This window comes from Lontra canadensis, unplaced genomic scaffold, assembly GCF_010015895.1.
Source record: "Lontra canadensis isolate GAN:19392208 unplaced genomic scaffold, GSC_riverotter_1.0 scaffold5, whole genome shotgun sequence".
NCBI classification, from domain to species: Eukaryota; Metazoa; Chordata; class Mammalia; order Carnivora; family Mustelidae; genus Lontra; species Lontra canadensis.
Genome location: NW_022630999.1, coordinates 16086314 through 16101425, shown reverse-complemented (window position 1 = coordinate 16101425; position 15112 = coordinate 16086314). Strand labels below are relative to the sequence as shown.

Genomic DNA, 15112 nt, shown 5'->3' with positions numbered 1-15112 from the left:
AAGACCAGTGTGGTACTGGCAAAAGAATGGCCAACATAAACCAATGGGTCAGCACAGACCACAGAAGTAAGACACACACATATGATCAACTGTTTTTCAACAAAGGAACCAAAGCAATTCAATGGAAGAAAAGACTACCTTTCAATAAATGGTGGTACAACTGGATGTCCATATGCAAAAGAAGAAAAGAAAGAACTCAATCTGGGCCTCCCACTTTATATAACAATTAATACAAAATGAACCGCAGATCTAAATGTAAGTCATAAAACCTTAAAACAACTAGGAAAAAAAACAGAGAATACTGATGATCTTCACCGAAGGAGAGAGACCTTACAGAGACCGTCAAAAGCATAATCCCTAAAAGAAACAACTGATGAAGTGGTCTTTGTCATGACTAAGAACTTCTGCTCTGTGGAAGATTCCACTGAAAGAATGAAGTCAAGCCAGAGACCATAAGAAAACATTTATAAATCACTTATCTGACAAAAGACTTGTGGATCCAGAATATATAAAGAATTCTTAAAAAAAAAAAAAAAATTCAATAGTTCAACAGGCCAAACATGGACCAGATTCTTCACCAGAGATGACACATGGCTAGCAAATAAACCCATGAAATGATACTCAATATCATCAAGGAAATACAAATCAGAACCACAATGAGGTACCACTTCATAAAACCATCAGAATGACTAAGAAAAACAAGAACCAAAAAAATAGTACCAAATGTTCACAAATGGAGCAAATCAAAACTCTCACTCACTGCTGGAAGTAACATGGAATGGGACAAACATTCAGATAAACAGTTTGACAACTTTAAAAAAATTAAACATATACTTAGCATATAGCCCAACAATTTGACTCCTAGGTATTCACCCAAAAGAAATGAAAGTTTGTGTTCACACAAAAGCCTTTATGTGAATGTTCACAGCAGCTCTATTCCTAAGTGTCACAATCTGGTAACAACACATAAGTCCTTCAACAAGTGAAGAGACGTGTAAACTGTGGTACTCCACGCAATGGAAAACTACTCAACGTGAAGAAGGAACAAACTACTGATATATGCAACAATATGGATTTTTTTTTTTTTTTGAGAGAGAGAGCATGCGAGTGGGAGGTGGTGCAGGGAGAGAGGCAGAATGCCAAGCAGACTCCACGATGAACAAAGAGCCTGACGCCAGGGTTCATCCCAGGACCTCGACATCAAGACCCGAGCTGAAACTAAGAACTGGATGCTCAACTGACTGAGCCACCCAGGTGTCAACATGGATGACTTTCAAAGGTATGACGTTTAATGAAAGAAGCCAGACTCACTTAAAATGCTGCATATACTGTGTATCAACTCTACTTAAATTTTTAAAAAATTTGTAATTTTAAAAAAACTTTTAAAATGCTACATACTGTGGTAAGCGACATTCTGGAAAGATGGAGTAAAGAGAAATGAAGAACATTATCAGATGGTTGCTAGAGGTGTGGGGTGGGTTTGAGTACAAGGCACACTACAGGAGAAAGGTTGTGGGCAATGGAACTATTCTATTGTCTGTGGTGGCAGTCACACATCTTGGTGCATTTTCAGAACTTATGTAAATGTCAAACAACAAGGTAAATTTTGCTGTATGTAAATTTAAAAGTAAAACTAAAATTTTTTAAAAAAGAACATATATATATATATGTGTGTGTGTATGTGTGTGTATATATATATATATATATATATATATATATATATATATATATATAAAATCCTAGGTACTACTGGCCCAGACAGACTACAAGGATATAGCATTCTCATTAACTGCTGGCTAGAGCAAAAAATATGACAGATTCAAATGGGCAACACAAGACATTAAGAGCATAAATTCAAAACAAGGCACCGTAAGGTTCTAAAGATAAAGAGAATAACAAGCACTCCTTAATCTTCAGCACTCAATTCTACATGTGAAATTCAAGATCCAAATTCTAACACTGTTGGCACATGGTGAATGCTCCGTGGTGTCTGACGCTGATGAATGTACAGGGGAATGGGTGAACACGCAGCAATTCCATGTGTAGTACTCGCCCAAAGGAAATAATGAAGGCTTGTACACCGTGAGTTAATTATAAAGAGATTCTAAAACGGAGTCCCACGCACCCCTTAAAAATGGTCATGTATTTCTCCACTTGCTGGCACGGGAAGATGCCCATGAGACACTACTAAACTTAAAAGAATATTCCAGGGGCACCTGGGTGGCTCAGATGGTTTAGTGTCTGCCTTCGGCTCAGGTCATGTTCCCCAGGGCCTGGGATTGAGCCCCATGTCAGGCTCCTAGCTCGGCGGAAGTCTGTTTCTCCCTCTCCCTCTGACTCTTCCACTGCTTGTGCTCGGTCTCGCTCTCCCTCAAATGAATAAATAAAATCTTAAAAAAAAAACAAAAAACAAATCAAATACTCTAAAATAACACCCAGCACAATCCCACTTTTGTTGAAAGAAAAACTATAAAGCCCTCACTCTCCTACTTCCTTATATGCTGTGCAGATGAATACCACACCTGAAAGATTAAAGAGCGTAACGTGAAGTGTTTGTCTCATGGCAGCATGATTACTACTGATTTTAGTTTCTTCTTTATACTTGTCAGCATGTTCCATTTTTTCCACAAATAGGATCTATTCTTTACGAATGAACTTTGTTTCAAGAGTCCCAACACTTGAGAGAGAACATCATCTTCTGGGGCTGAGATATCCAGGAGGAAAAACTGCCTCTTTCTCAGAAGCCCATCTGAGAGAAGGTCCAATGCTCAAAGGCACAGAGGTCTGACCCACAGAAGCTGCTCCGAAGCCTGCTTTGGGGCTGTCTGCGGGAAGAAAGAATGACACCCACCTGTATATATGTCCATGAAACTGTGCAGGGCCAGACAATGAGGATTCAGACACATCTTCACCTGCGCAGTCACCACCTGCAGCCGGCTGGCTGTCAGCAGCCAGCACTCCTGGGGCCCAGCCAGGGAGCTAGTACCAAAACATCACCAACAGAAAAAAAAAAAGAAGGGAAATCGACTTAATGCAGTTCCGAGGCTCAGTGATCAATGGCAAAATTCTCAAGACTAATGAAACAGGCAGATGAAGGTGCTGGGGCTTGTGTCCCAGGGTTTTCTAGGAGGGTGGTCCCATTCTGTTGGAATGAGGTCTGTGGAATCACCCCTAAAGTTAATGTAACTCTGAATTTATTACCCAATTTAACCAATCCCCTTGAACTTCCAAATCCAAGCATTATGCTGGCCAGTCCAGATGTAAATAGAATCCTAACTTGGTGGCAATACTTTCAGACATTTTTCAATAGAAATAATATACGATTACTAATTATTTTACTTTAGCAATTCAAAAGCAAAGGAAACCTAAGAGAAGCAGAGAATAACACCTTCAAAGGCTGTAACTTTATAGTCTGAAGAAAGGGGCAATACGGGCCGAGGAAGACAGGGCAGCTGGGGACAGGGCAAATCTGAAAGGGGTGCTTACTTTTGTCCCCCTTTGAATAATGGGCTGCTACAGAGTAGGCACTGCGTGGACGGAGACTCATAATAATTCGACCAAGAGGTTTGCTCGATGGTGACTGTCTCTTCACTCACGTTGGACAGAATGAGTCGAGAGCTGTTGAGCTCGTGAATCAGGGCGAAGACCTCGGCCAGCTCTGACTCGTTCTCAGGAATCTGCAGGACTTTGCGCAGCAGCTGTAGCGTGGACTGGCGCTGGATCTCCCTCTGGGCCAGGCTCAGCGGCTCTGTGGCACTCAGCACATCTGGGAGAGGTGAGCTGACCTCCTGGGAAGAGAGTGGACTTAACGATCAGCCAGCACCCAGGGTACCACAAGCCTCAGGCTAAAACATGGGAGAGGCTGCAAGTGACAGAGGCATGGGCCCAGCCATGGTGGAGAGGGGAAACCTTGGCTTTGAACCAGCTCAATTAGTAACTCGTTGTGTGACTCAAGGCAGCTGCTTTCTCTCTCTGGTGTCAGGTTCTCTCTCAGTGAAATGAGAGGATGATACACACTGCTTGGTAAATAGTTGCAAGAGTCAGCTTCCATTCACCAGGGATGGGGTTTGGAGAATAACACACCCAGGTCTCAATTCTGGACATGCCATGAAACACCTATAGATGTGTGAACCAAAGCAATTTACTTATCTTCCTGAGCCCAGTTTCCTTACCTATGAAATGAAGGATGAAACACTAGCGATATTCAAGAACTGTTGAACAGAGTCAATAAAATATTCCAAGTAAAGCCCTTAGAACAATACTAGAGATGCAATGAAAGCTCTATGAACAGTAGTTTTGATATGTAAACAACCATCCATACCGCTTCAAATATTTCTCTTTAACGCTTTTATCGTCTGTGTACAAGGGAACTATATTAGACACCAGTCAGAGGCTTTCAGAAACAAGGCTCTGAAACGCTCATTAAAAACAGGTCCTGGGATGCCTGGGTGGCTCAGTGGTTTAAAGCCTCTGCCTTGGGCTCAGGTCATGATCCCAGGGTCCTGGGGTCAAGTCCCACATCGGGCTCCTTGCTCAGCTGGGAGCCTGCTTCTCTCTCTGCCTCTGCCTGCCACTCTGCCTGCTTGCGCGCTCTCTCTCTGACAAATAAATAAAATCTTAAAAAAACAAAACAAAACAAAACAAAACAGGTCCTTTTCAGTGGAGGTTCCTCCCTAATCCTTTGTATAAACGCGGCAGGAATCAATCCCTCCCCCATGCCCCCAGAGTCCGTTCTTTACTGCAGAATTCACTAACTCCCAGTTGGTGAGATTATTCCCCCATCTTTTACAAGTGTAAGGTCCTTGCTTATTTACAGATTCTCAATAACAGCATAAGGACACACAAAAATGCTAATTCATATTTTACATGTTGTTTTGCAGACATAACATGCTATATAACAAGGAACTTTTGAGTAACTCTGCACACATGCAGCAACTCCTGTCTAATTATTTGTAAGTTTGGCTACCTTTCTCCCACGCTAGACTGTGAGCTCCTCAAGGAAGGGACCATGTCCTATTTATCTTTGTATCTCCAAAGACCTGACCTATAGTAGGTATTCAATGTATGCTTGCTGAAAGAATGAATGAATGGCTGCAGAGAGCTGACTGACACTAGGAGTTGCCTTGGGAGATAGTGTGTTCCCGGTCATGACTATGTTGAACCACGGACTGGAAGAGCTGGCAGGAATACTATATCCTTTTGTTCTGAGCAACAGATGAAAGATGGAAGGGAATGAAGACCATTCCTGTCCAGAAATTGTTATAGTCTTAATTATACTCACCAAGGACAAGCTGCACAGGAAACAAATGGCCACGAGGGGGCCCCCAAAGAGCACTACACACAAAGATCCCTGGGTCTCTGACTAGTGTTTCAGTTTAGTATATTTCTCTAGAATTCAGGAAGTTGAAAGGTGACAGAATGTCAGAAAGTAAGTGTCCCGTGGGTAGGCAGCTATTAGCCAAAGAGAGAAGAATAGAAATTTCAAAGAGCAGGATTTGAAATCAATTGGCTCCAAGTCCCTAGACCATTCCTGGAAAATTAGGTCATTATCCTAAATCTAGGGAGCAACATCCATTTCCATACTGCAAACCACATCAACAACTACAATCAAATAGGAGAAAGGAATGTTTGAGCCTCTACTGATACAGAACATAGACCTGCCCTAAAAGAGACTGTGGTGTCACTGGGAGCTAAGAGGGAATCAAGACAGAATGTCATCAACCCTAAGTGAAGAGCAGCACATTAAAGCACGGGCCTCAATGTGACCCTACGGCCTAAAAAACAAACTGCCTGGTTTAGCTTTAAAGATCTTCCACAATATGGCCCCAATGCGTCTTTCGTGCCTTATTTTCTGTACTCCTCCCTACATATCCTTCTCTTTCAGGTGATTGGAACACCCTCTCTAGCTCCTTCCTCACTTTTGCCACTGCTTATCCTTGAGAACGGAATGCCTTCCCCTTCCATCCAAATCCTGCCCACCTCCCAAAGTCAGCTTAGATCTGGAGTGGCCAGGCTCCATGTTGGATCCTGACCTATTCTGGATGCCATCCTCTTTTCCCCCAAGGCAGATCAAGATCTTTTTTTTTTTTTTTTTTTAAGATTTTATTTATTTGTCAGAGAGAGAGAGAGAGAGAGCGCGAGCGCGCACACGCAGGCAGAGGCAGAGAGAGAAGCAGGCTCCCCGCCAAGCAAGGAGCCTGATGCAGAACTCGATCCCAGGACCCTGGGATCATGACCTGAGCCGAAGGCAACGGCTTAACTGACGGAGCCACCCAGGCATCCCAAGAAGATCTGTCTTCTGACCCTCATCTCCTGCCTCAGGTGCTAGATCTTTCTGCTCACTTAAAGAAATTCAAAAGACCTCTAAAAATACCCATTTTTCCTGGTTCTGATAAATAAAAAACAAGCCCTAAGGAGCCAAGTGGATTGTGTTTTACTATCCAAACAGCTTGGTCCAACTTCAGAGAGATTTGCCAAGACTGCTAGAAGTAAAGCTTTGTATTGAGCCAAAAGCTCTACAAGGAACCTAAGAAGCAGTGATCTCATCTATGAAGTCTAGGGCTGGCATTCTCTACTTACCAAGACAATATTTACAGGTCTTCCACCAGGTCTCAGATCTAAAAGAATGTAACCCTTCCATCCCGCTCCTTCCAAATTCTCTTTAAAGCCTCTGTTCCCATTCATCGTGGCGAATGACCTCTTGGTCCACTGGGCTAGATGGTTCTCGGAGATTAAGGTAGCTACCCAGCCTTCTAGACTTAACAATGAAGACAAGGAAGCCCAGAGAAAAGGCAGCTAGATTCAGAACTTAACAACTGGTTACAGTTCTGGTGTTCTAACTACTATCATGTACTAAGAAATCATTTTATTTCTACTAAAACAGGTGCACTAACAGAGCTCACACAAGGCGATGGTATGTGTTTAGGGAAGAACTCACGAGAGCCTTGGTGGTTTTCTCAGTTCGGTCTTTGGCAAGGTTAAAACCACAGCTGGGACAAATCCGCGGTTTATGCCTGTTGGTGTAGACGTAGTTACAAGAGGGATTCTTGCACTTTCCCCTGCCTCTTGAAGTAGCCAGGCCCAAATCCTAAAAAAGTAAGACCAATATTCAGTTCTACAAAAGTTACACTCGGGCAGAGTCAAACACCAGGATGACCAGCTATCAGTCAATCAGAGATGAGAGTGACAACTGCACAAGTACTTGTAGAATAACTTCCAAAGAGCCTTGAAATAAGATCCCCAGAGTCACATATTTGCTTACTGGGATAATACATGCAGTGTTAAAAACAAAAGGTGGGTGGGGAGGGAAAACCTTGGTAGGAAATGCCAACTGAAACAAAGCTGCTTTACCAGAGCACTTCTCAAATGCTCTGAGATACCATTACTGAATGTAACTGGTATTTTAAGAAGGAAAATACAGCTTTCTCAAGCATATGTGTGGAAAACACATCTGAGGTTAAAAGGTCCAAAGACTGCTGAATGCTAGAGCTGGACTAGATTTTCATCTCCAATTATTCTCCAAGAAATATCCGGGACTCAGCTGGCCTGTACCCTTAAAGATATCACCTGGGACAGGCGCCTGGGTGGCTCAGTGGGTTGGGGCCTCTGCCTTCGGCTCAGGTCATGATCTCAGGGTCCTGGGATCAAGCCCCACATCGGGCTCTCTGCTCAGCAGGGAGCCTGCTTCCTCCTCTCTCACTCTCTCTCTCTGCCTACTTGTGATCTCTGTCAAATAAATAAATAAAATCTTAAAAAAAAAAAAAGAAAAGATATCACCTGGGAGAAACCCAGCTGATTCACTCAGCAGCTATTATTTGTATCAGTGATGGCCTCTTCAGAACCAATGATCTATCCCTGACCCTACTACCACTCTGAACAACCACTCCCCACCTCCCTCAGACTTTTACTCACCCTCCGCCAGAAAACCAGAACCATCTCTCCATGTCAACCCACTGGCTACACTTACCAGCGTTACAGTGCAGCTGTACTTGTATGGAGGAAACATATCAGGCTTGACCTCTACAACTTTCACCTGAGATGTCCTACTGGCCGGGCCATTTGGTAGCTGTGGATCAGAACAAATGATTTGGTGTTTTTCCTAAAACCTCAAACTGCTGAGGTCCTGTGTCCTAAAACAGCTTGAGAAAATAGTTTCCCAAGGGAATGTACAGAGCTATGCTCCATGTAAGCCCTCTAGGATGCTAGTCAGCATCAGCAGCCCACCAAAGGCTGAGTGTCACTTCCAAGTCCAGGGTTGCCATACTCTTCTGTGCAACTTCTAATACTGCATATTAGAAATACTGTGAATCAGATGGACAACTAATACCAAGTGAGAAAAGCTCATGATTATTATACATGCAAATATGTGGTTAAATGTTGGCACAGAAGTCTGAGAGATTACTCACGAAAATGTCACAGGGAGAGAGGAAAATCATGACTGCTTCCCCATTTATCACCACTTAACGTAATTTTCCAATGTTCGGGGCACCTGGGTGGCTCAGTCGGTCAAGCATCTGCCTTCGGCTCAGGTCATGATCTCAGGGTCCTAATATCAAGCGCCACATCAAGCTCCCTGCTGCTTTTCCCTCTCCCTCTGCTTTTCTCCCTACTTGTGCTCTCTTCCACACACTCTCTCAAATAAATAAAATCTTAAAAAAAAATTTCCAATGTTCTATATGGAATGTAGATATTACTTACAAAACTGAAGAAGATGAAGATACCATTCTAAAGGTAATTATTCTATAATACTGAATTTAAGTTGATATTTAGAATATAAAAGTTCATGTAATTTGACAGGCTTAAAACTAGCAAAAGGACTATGGCTTTTAACAAATAACCCAATGTTGCCAGTCAAAAAGAAACTACTTACACGGATGATTGGGAGTTTACACAAGTAAAGGGAATCTCAGGGCTGGGAGTCTACAAAGCAATGGAAGCTGACTAAATAACCAGCCTTCTATACCCAGAAATCAATCAATCACTCACACACACACACACAGTGCTGACACCACATCCGGGTGACAAACACATCAGCCTTCAAAGTAAAAGTCAGTTGATATTCTTTTGGGGGGCAAATCTGGAGCAAGGGAAATTGCCCGGCAGAACACATGGTAAGGAATAAGCCAGCCTGATTTTCTTATTTCAATTTTGGTCTAACAGGGTTTTCAACTACAGAGGGGTCGTGAAATTAATTAAATGAGTTGAAACCAGCATTTTGCAAAATGAAAAATAGCAAAGTGACTGCATATAATAAAGGCATAAATAGCTTCCCTCTACTTCTTAAGTATACAGGTACGGATAAGTTTACTGGGCTGTGATATAAAAATGTGCATGACCCAAAAAAAGATGTCTAGTAAAAAAAATGCTGATTTAGGGAATTCTGATCATAACTATTCTAGTCACATATGGAAAAAGAACTAAAAGAAGCAAAAAACAAAACAAAACAAAAAATACCTAAGAGTAAATGTGCTTGAATACACTGAATTTTTGGTATCTGGGAAGCCTCTAATAACCCTATCATTAAGTTTAAAAGATTATACTGGCTACAAACCACAATGTGAAGTAAGAGCCATGTTTTTGGCTTAAAAAAAAAAATCATATTAAAAAACACAAACACAGGAAAGGACTCAAAGGCTGAATGGGTGCAGACTGCCAATAGTAGTTGGCTCTGGGTGGCAGGATTACAAAGGACTTACTTTCTGCCTTACCTTTCTACAACAGTCATGCATTCATTTTTTCAAAAGAGGCTGAAGAAACAAGACAACTAAATGCAATTATCCAATCCTAGACTGAATCCTCTAATGGAGTGGAAAAATGCTATAAAGGACATAATTGGGTAAAACCGATGAAATGGGAATGCAAATGACAGACTGAAATATTGTATCAACGTGTCAGTAGCAGAATATCCTTATTCTTAGCAAATACACACTGAAGTATTAAGAAGCAAAAGGACATGTAACTTCTCCTTAAATTACCTGTATTTTAGAAGCACACAGGAGCACAAATGACAAAGCTAAAGGGGCTATAACAGTAAGTCACTATGGGTAAAAAGTACACGGGTGCTCTTCGTACTATCTGTACTCTTGCAATGCAATTTGTTCACTAAGTTTCAAAATTATTTTTTTAAGATTTATTTAAGAGATAGAAAAAGAGTACAAGTGGTGGGGAGGGCAGACAGAGAGATAAACAGGCTCCTCACTGAGCAGGGAGCCAGACAAAGGACTTGATCCCGAGACCCCGGGATCATTACCTGACCCAAAGGCAGATGCTTAACTAACTGAGCCACCCAGGCACCCCTCAAAGTTATTATAAATTAAAAGTTTAAAAGCATGCATTCATTTTATAACAAGAAAAGAAATTTCACTAAAAATAAATAACTCATCATGCTCAACTTCATTCCAGAGGTCTACCAGTATAAGAACAGGCTTTTTGCTTATGGCTTTGAGACACTAAAAAGAAGTCCTGTTCTCAGAGCAGCAGGCCTCCTGGAAAGCTCCACCTCTGGAGAATGAGTCTTACCTTCACCTCGCTGGTGTTAGATGGCTGTTGGATCGGCTGGCCCAGCTGCTTCAGTGTGCTTGGCTTCAGGCCACAAGTCCTCACACAGGAGGTTTTATCTGAGACAATCAGGAGCCAAACTGGTGACTTCAGTGCATTCAGAGTCTCCCTAAGTCTCTCATCTCCATTCTCAACAACACCCACTCCTGTCCCCTTCCCATCAGACAGCTCCCCACTCCCAGGTTTGTCCCAGCCCCTTACCACTCAGAGGAAAGGCCTGCCTGGCCCTGGGCAGTCCCATGCTGTTGCCTCGGCCCATGTTAGATGGGGCTGGGAGAATTGCTCTCATGGGTCTTGCTGCAGCCAGTAATGAGGGCTTGCCCCGAGCTTTGCCTTTAAGCTCCGGGACTCTGGCCCCAGGGGTGAGCAGGTCAACTCTGGAAAACAAACAAACAAACAAACAAGGCAGCAAATCTAAAAATTCCAGACCAAGGGGTGAAGAAAACCAAAATATAATCTCCAGATAGCATTTGAGTAGAGGGACAGTATAATAAACTGTCAGGCTTTAGAGAGATATTTCATGGGGTCATTATGAAGATAAAAAAGCACAAAGGAGTGCCTACAATGCAGAACATCGACAGCTACTGTAGTCATACTATCTGATCTGCTTCTAATTAGTATTTCAAGTCGCTCAGTCTCCCATATGAGGGCAGCTAAGAGACCCCACAGAACAAAGTCACATTTTCTTTGTAGCTCTGGCGCTGAGCATAGTCTACATCACAGAAGGCCTCAGTACACATTTGCCAAGTGACTCACTTGCCCAAAACAAAAGGTCTAAACCGCATGGCTTCATTCTCTAAGGATACAGAACCATCCCAAAGTATACTGTTAAATATAAACAGGCAAGATGCAGAAGTATTTAAGTTATGCTACCATCTGTGTAAAAAAGGGAGGGAAAAAATACATATATACACACATACACATCTATACATATACACATTGTGTAAAATTATGTCTAGAAACACAGGAAGATGGGAATACTGTGTATGGAAAATGGAAATGGATGAGTGAAGGACAGGCTAGAAGAGAGATTTGTTTCAGTTTATATCTCGAGTTTGAAACATGTGAATATATTTCCTATTCAACAATAAAACATCAAATCGAATACTATACACCATATTTTCTAAGCCTTGACACTGCTGACATTTTGGGCTGGCTACTCCTTGTTGAGGGCCTGTCCTGTGCACTGTAGAATGCTGAGTCGTGCATCTGGCCTCTGCCCACCAGAGGCCTGCAGCACCTCTGCCCCCCCCCCCCCCCAGTTTTCACAACCCCAAATGCCTCTTAACACTGCCTCAATGTCCCCTGGGGCCAAATTGTTCCCTGTTGAGAACCACCAATATAAACAAATAAGGGCAGGTTAAGAAAACAACAATGTCTGGAAAGGGGCCACATGAAAAATCCAGTCAGGCCTTTAAGGAGGGAAGGGAGAGGAAAAATCACCCATATTTATGGGCTTCCTCCCATCAGCAAGGCACTGGGCTGTGTATGCTTTACACATAATCTTTTTCGGTCTGTGCAGGCCAGCCATTAAATTTTAGATTTTTTTTTCAATACCCAACTCAAGATTTTTTCAGAGGCGAGAATGGGCATGAAGGGACAATGCCGAAAGTCAAACGGAGAATGAGACAGATCATAATCAGAACAGAATCATCTGACCACCAGGACAGGAATCATTCTAGAAGATGGCTTACTTAACAAGGGTTTTCTTTCCAAATCTAGTATCCAGGATTGGATACTAGTTTGTAACACCACCCTCAGCCTGTACCAGCAGGACCCTAATAACTGCTTCAGAGAAAATGACAAGAGATGTACAGGAACACAACAGCAATGCACAGACAGCAGAGTGTAAGAGGAAAGGCAAAATCATTCCGTGGCTCTAGGCCTTGGTTTCTTTATCTCTAAAATAGGAATCATTAATTGGGCTCTCACCCCTCTCAGGAATGCTCTAAGGACACAGGATAAAACCAGGAGCACTTCCCAACCTGCTATTCTAAATACAATCCTACAATACGTGAGCACATTAATTTACCCTGTAGGCTTTTTAGGAGCAGGGAGAGGACTGGAGGTGCTGGTCCTCTCAGCTGGTGGTGTTATGTCTGGTCCAGGACTGTCATTCTCAATTGTCCCCGGAGAGACCTCAGGCTGCACACCACTCTTGACCACCGGCGTCTTCATGGCTGCTATACGATTCCGAGGAGCTTCCTTGACCAAAACATGGGCATCTGAGATGATCACTTCCTCCCACTCATTCTCCTCACCCACTTCTCTTGGAGGAACTACACTTAGGAGCTGGCTTACAGCTTCCGAGTTCTCCAGAGTCAGTTTGGAGGCGTTCTCCTTAGGGGAGTTTTGCTCAGTGTTGACAGGCTGCTGATTTCTTTTAACCACCGAGCCTTTGGAGGAGATACCAGGAGCCAATTCCACTTTGACTTTGGCTGGCTTTTCCTAGGAAAAAAAAAATAAGAATGCCTTTACGCATACAGCATTTTACGATAGACACCACATCCCAAGTACTCTCTCGTGATCCTCACAAAAATGGATGGTAACACATAAGGAGATGGAGACCCAGAGAGACTAACAGGCTAACTTACGGGCCCAAGTACAAAATTGGCCTGAATCTAAGTCTTCTGACTTCTGGCTCCTTTCACTTATACAACACCTTACTTAGGATAAAGCTGTTCTCCTCCTGACAAGTCTCTCATTGATAGCTTCAAGTTTCAGTAAACAAATGTTGGCATTTCGGGCCTGACCTTTAAAGCCTGCTTCTCTACATCTAGATAGAAGCTGACGTATTGCCATACTGGGCCTAGAAGTCCTAGATTGTTTGTTTTGGTGATCCCTTTACGAGATTCCGTTAATCCCAATGTGGTCAAATCTCACACGGAGAGACTCAAAGCTTCCAATTCTATTGGGGAAAACTCTTTTGTCCCAGATTCTGTCAGATAAATCTTTTTTTTTTTTTTTAATATTTTTTTTTTTTTAAGATTTTATTTATTTGTCAGAGAGAGAGAGGGAGAGAGAGCAAGCACAGGCAGACAGAATGGCAGGCAGAGGCAGAGGGAGAAGCAGGCAGGCTCCCTGACGAGCAAGGAGCCCGATGTGGGACTCGATCCCAGGACGCCGGGATCATGACCTGAGCTGAAGGCAGCTGCTTAACCAACTGAGCCACCCAGGCGTCCCCTGTCAGATAAATCTTAAGGCTGACCTACACACATGCCACAAACTTCTCCCTTGGTCAAATTAACTCATACATATTAATTACTTACTAGAAAATAATCAAACTCACTAAAAATATCAGCAGCTATTTCAGATCAACCTACTTTAAAAAAATTCCTTGGTGCCATAGCTTTTATCACATCAGCACTGCTGTGGAAACATACTATTATTTATACAGACACCTATATTTATATACATACATGTACACAATTTTCTTTTTTTTTTTATAAAACAGTGGTTGTCTTCAGAACAGGTCTCAGAAAGGTTTTTAAATTCCATGTGAATGGCGAAAGACCCTATCAACAAGGATAAAAGCTGGGTTCTATCTATGCTGTGCTTCACATCTAATTACTCATGTCACCTACAACAAACTTCATTAGAACCCTCATTTTGTCACCATGAAATAAGAGCCAGGCTCTCAGTGTTCATCGACAGCAGTACATAGCCTTCTGCATGGCCCAATTCATGGTGCAGGGAAATCCTGCACATTGCAGAAGATTAGCATCTGTGGCTAATGTTATTCAATTTCAGTATTCACCCAGTCATTGACTACCAAAACCCCTCACATTTCCAAAGCCAGCAGGGCACCACACTGCCTCTGGAACCAATATGGATAACCTTTAAGAAATCGCCAGTAAAGCATTCCCAGATTCTCACACACAGTAATAATCCATAAGGACAAGTAAATACAGAGAAAAATTCCAAGTAAACCGCATAGAGCCTACTGACTCCTGGAAACTGAAAAGTCAGCAGAAAAACAGGAGACAAGTTTAACTAAATCCCAGCAATGAAATCTTTGAGCAAAGCACTGCCCACTAAGTGGGCTATTTCAGATAAAAATCCTCTGCAGGGAGACTGAATAATTTAAGGAATCAGAGCAAAAAGCTACCTAGCGAGTTCAGATTTCCTTAACTCAGCCTACCCTTTTTAGATGTCACTTTCTTTTAAGATGGAAGGTAAACACTACCAGTTGCCCGCTCAGAGACCTCAATTACCACAATCAGAGAGCCAAAGGAGTGAGGCCTTGGGCTAAAAATCTTTATATATACCATCTTTTGTTCCATCCAATTCATTGGGAACACTGCCAAACTTTCTTGGGCTAATTTTAGCCAGTATGAACTCTGAAACAATACAAGAAAAGGTGAGTCATTTCCTGACGGTCATGAACACATTCGGAGCTTTTAGAAACTATTTATACTTGCTGCTTCAAAAATCAGAACTCCAGAAATCTTAAGATTCTGCAGCTAAACAGCATAGCAATGACTGAGAAGTGTGATTTAGTGGAAAAGCACTGACATAATTAGCTACGTGAACTTAACAAGTCACTTCTCTTGAA

The 15112-nt window shown here is 42.4% G+C and overlaps 1 protein-coding gene across 3 annotated transcripts in view; it reads right to left on the bottom strand.

Moving 5' to 3' along the window:
- Positions 1–15112, bottom strand: part of HMGXB3 (HMG-box containing 3) — a 44994-nt gene that overhangs the window by 11857 nt on the left and 18025 nt on the right. Inside the window, exons 7-14 of one of the 3 annotated variants that reach the window (XM_032851525.1) lie at positions 12859–13005; positions 12590–12762; positions 10759–10934; positions 10519–10616; positions 7967–8065; positions 6938–7087; positions 3487–3788; positions 2852–2979 (exon numbers count right to left, since the gene is read on the bottom strand). In XM_032851525.1, the coding sequence (XP_032707416.1) occupies positions 2852–2979; positions 3487–3788; positions 6938–7087; positions 7967–8065; positions 10519–10616; positions 10759–10934; positions 12590–12762; positions 12859–13005 (1273 nt within the window). Of the gene's footprint in view, positions 1–2851; positions 2980–3486; positions 3789–6937; positions 7088–7966; positions 8066–10518; positions 10617–10758; positions 10935–12589; positions 13006–15112 lie in introns of all 3 variants that reach the window. The other 2 variants (XM_032851524.1, XM_032851526.1) reach the window with 2 other exon arrangements.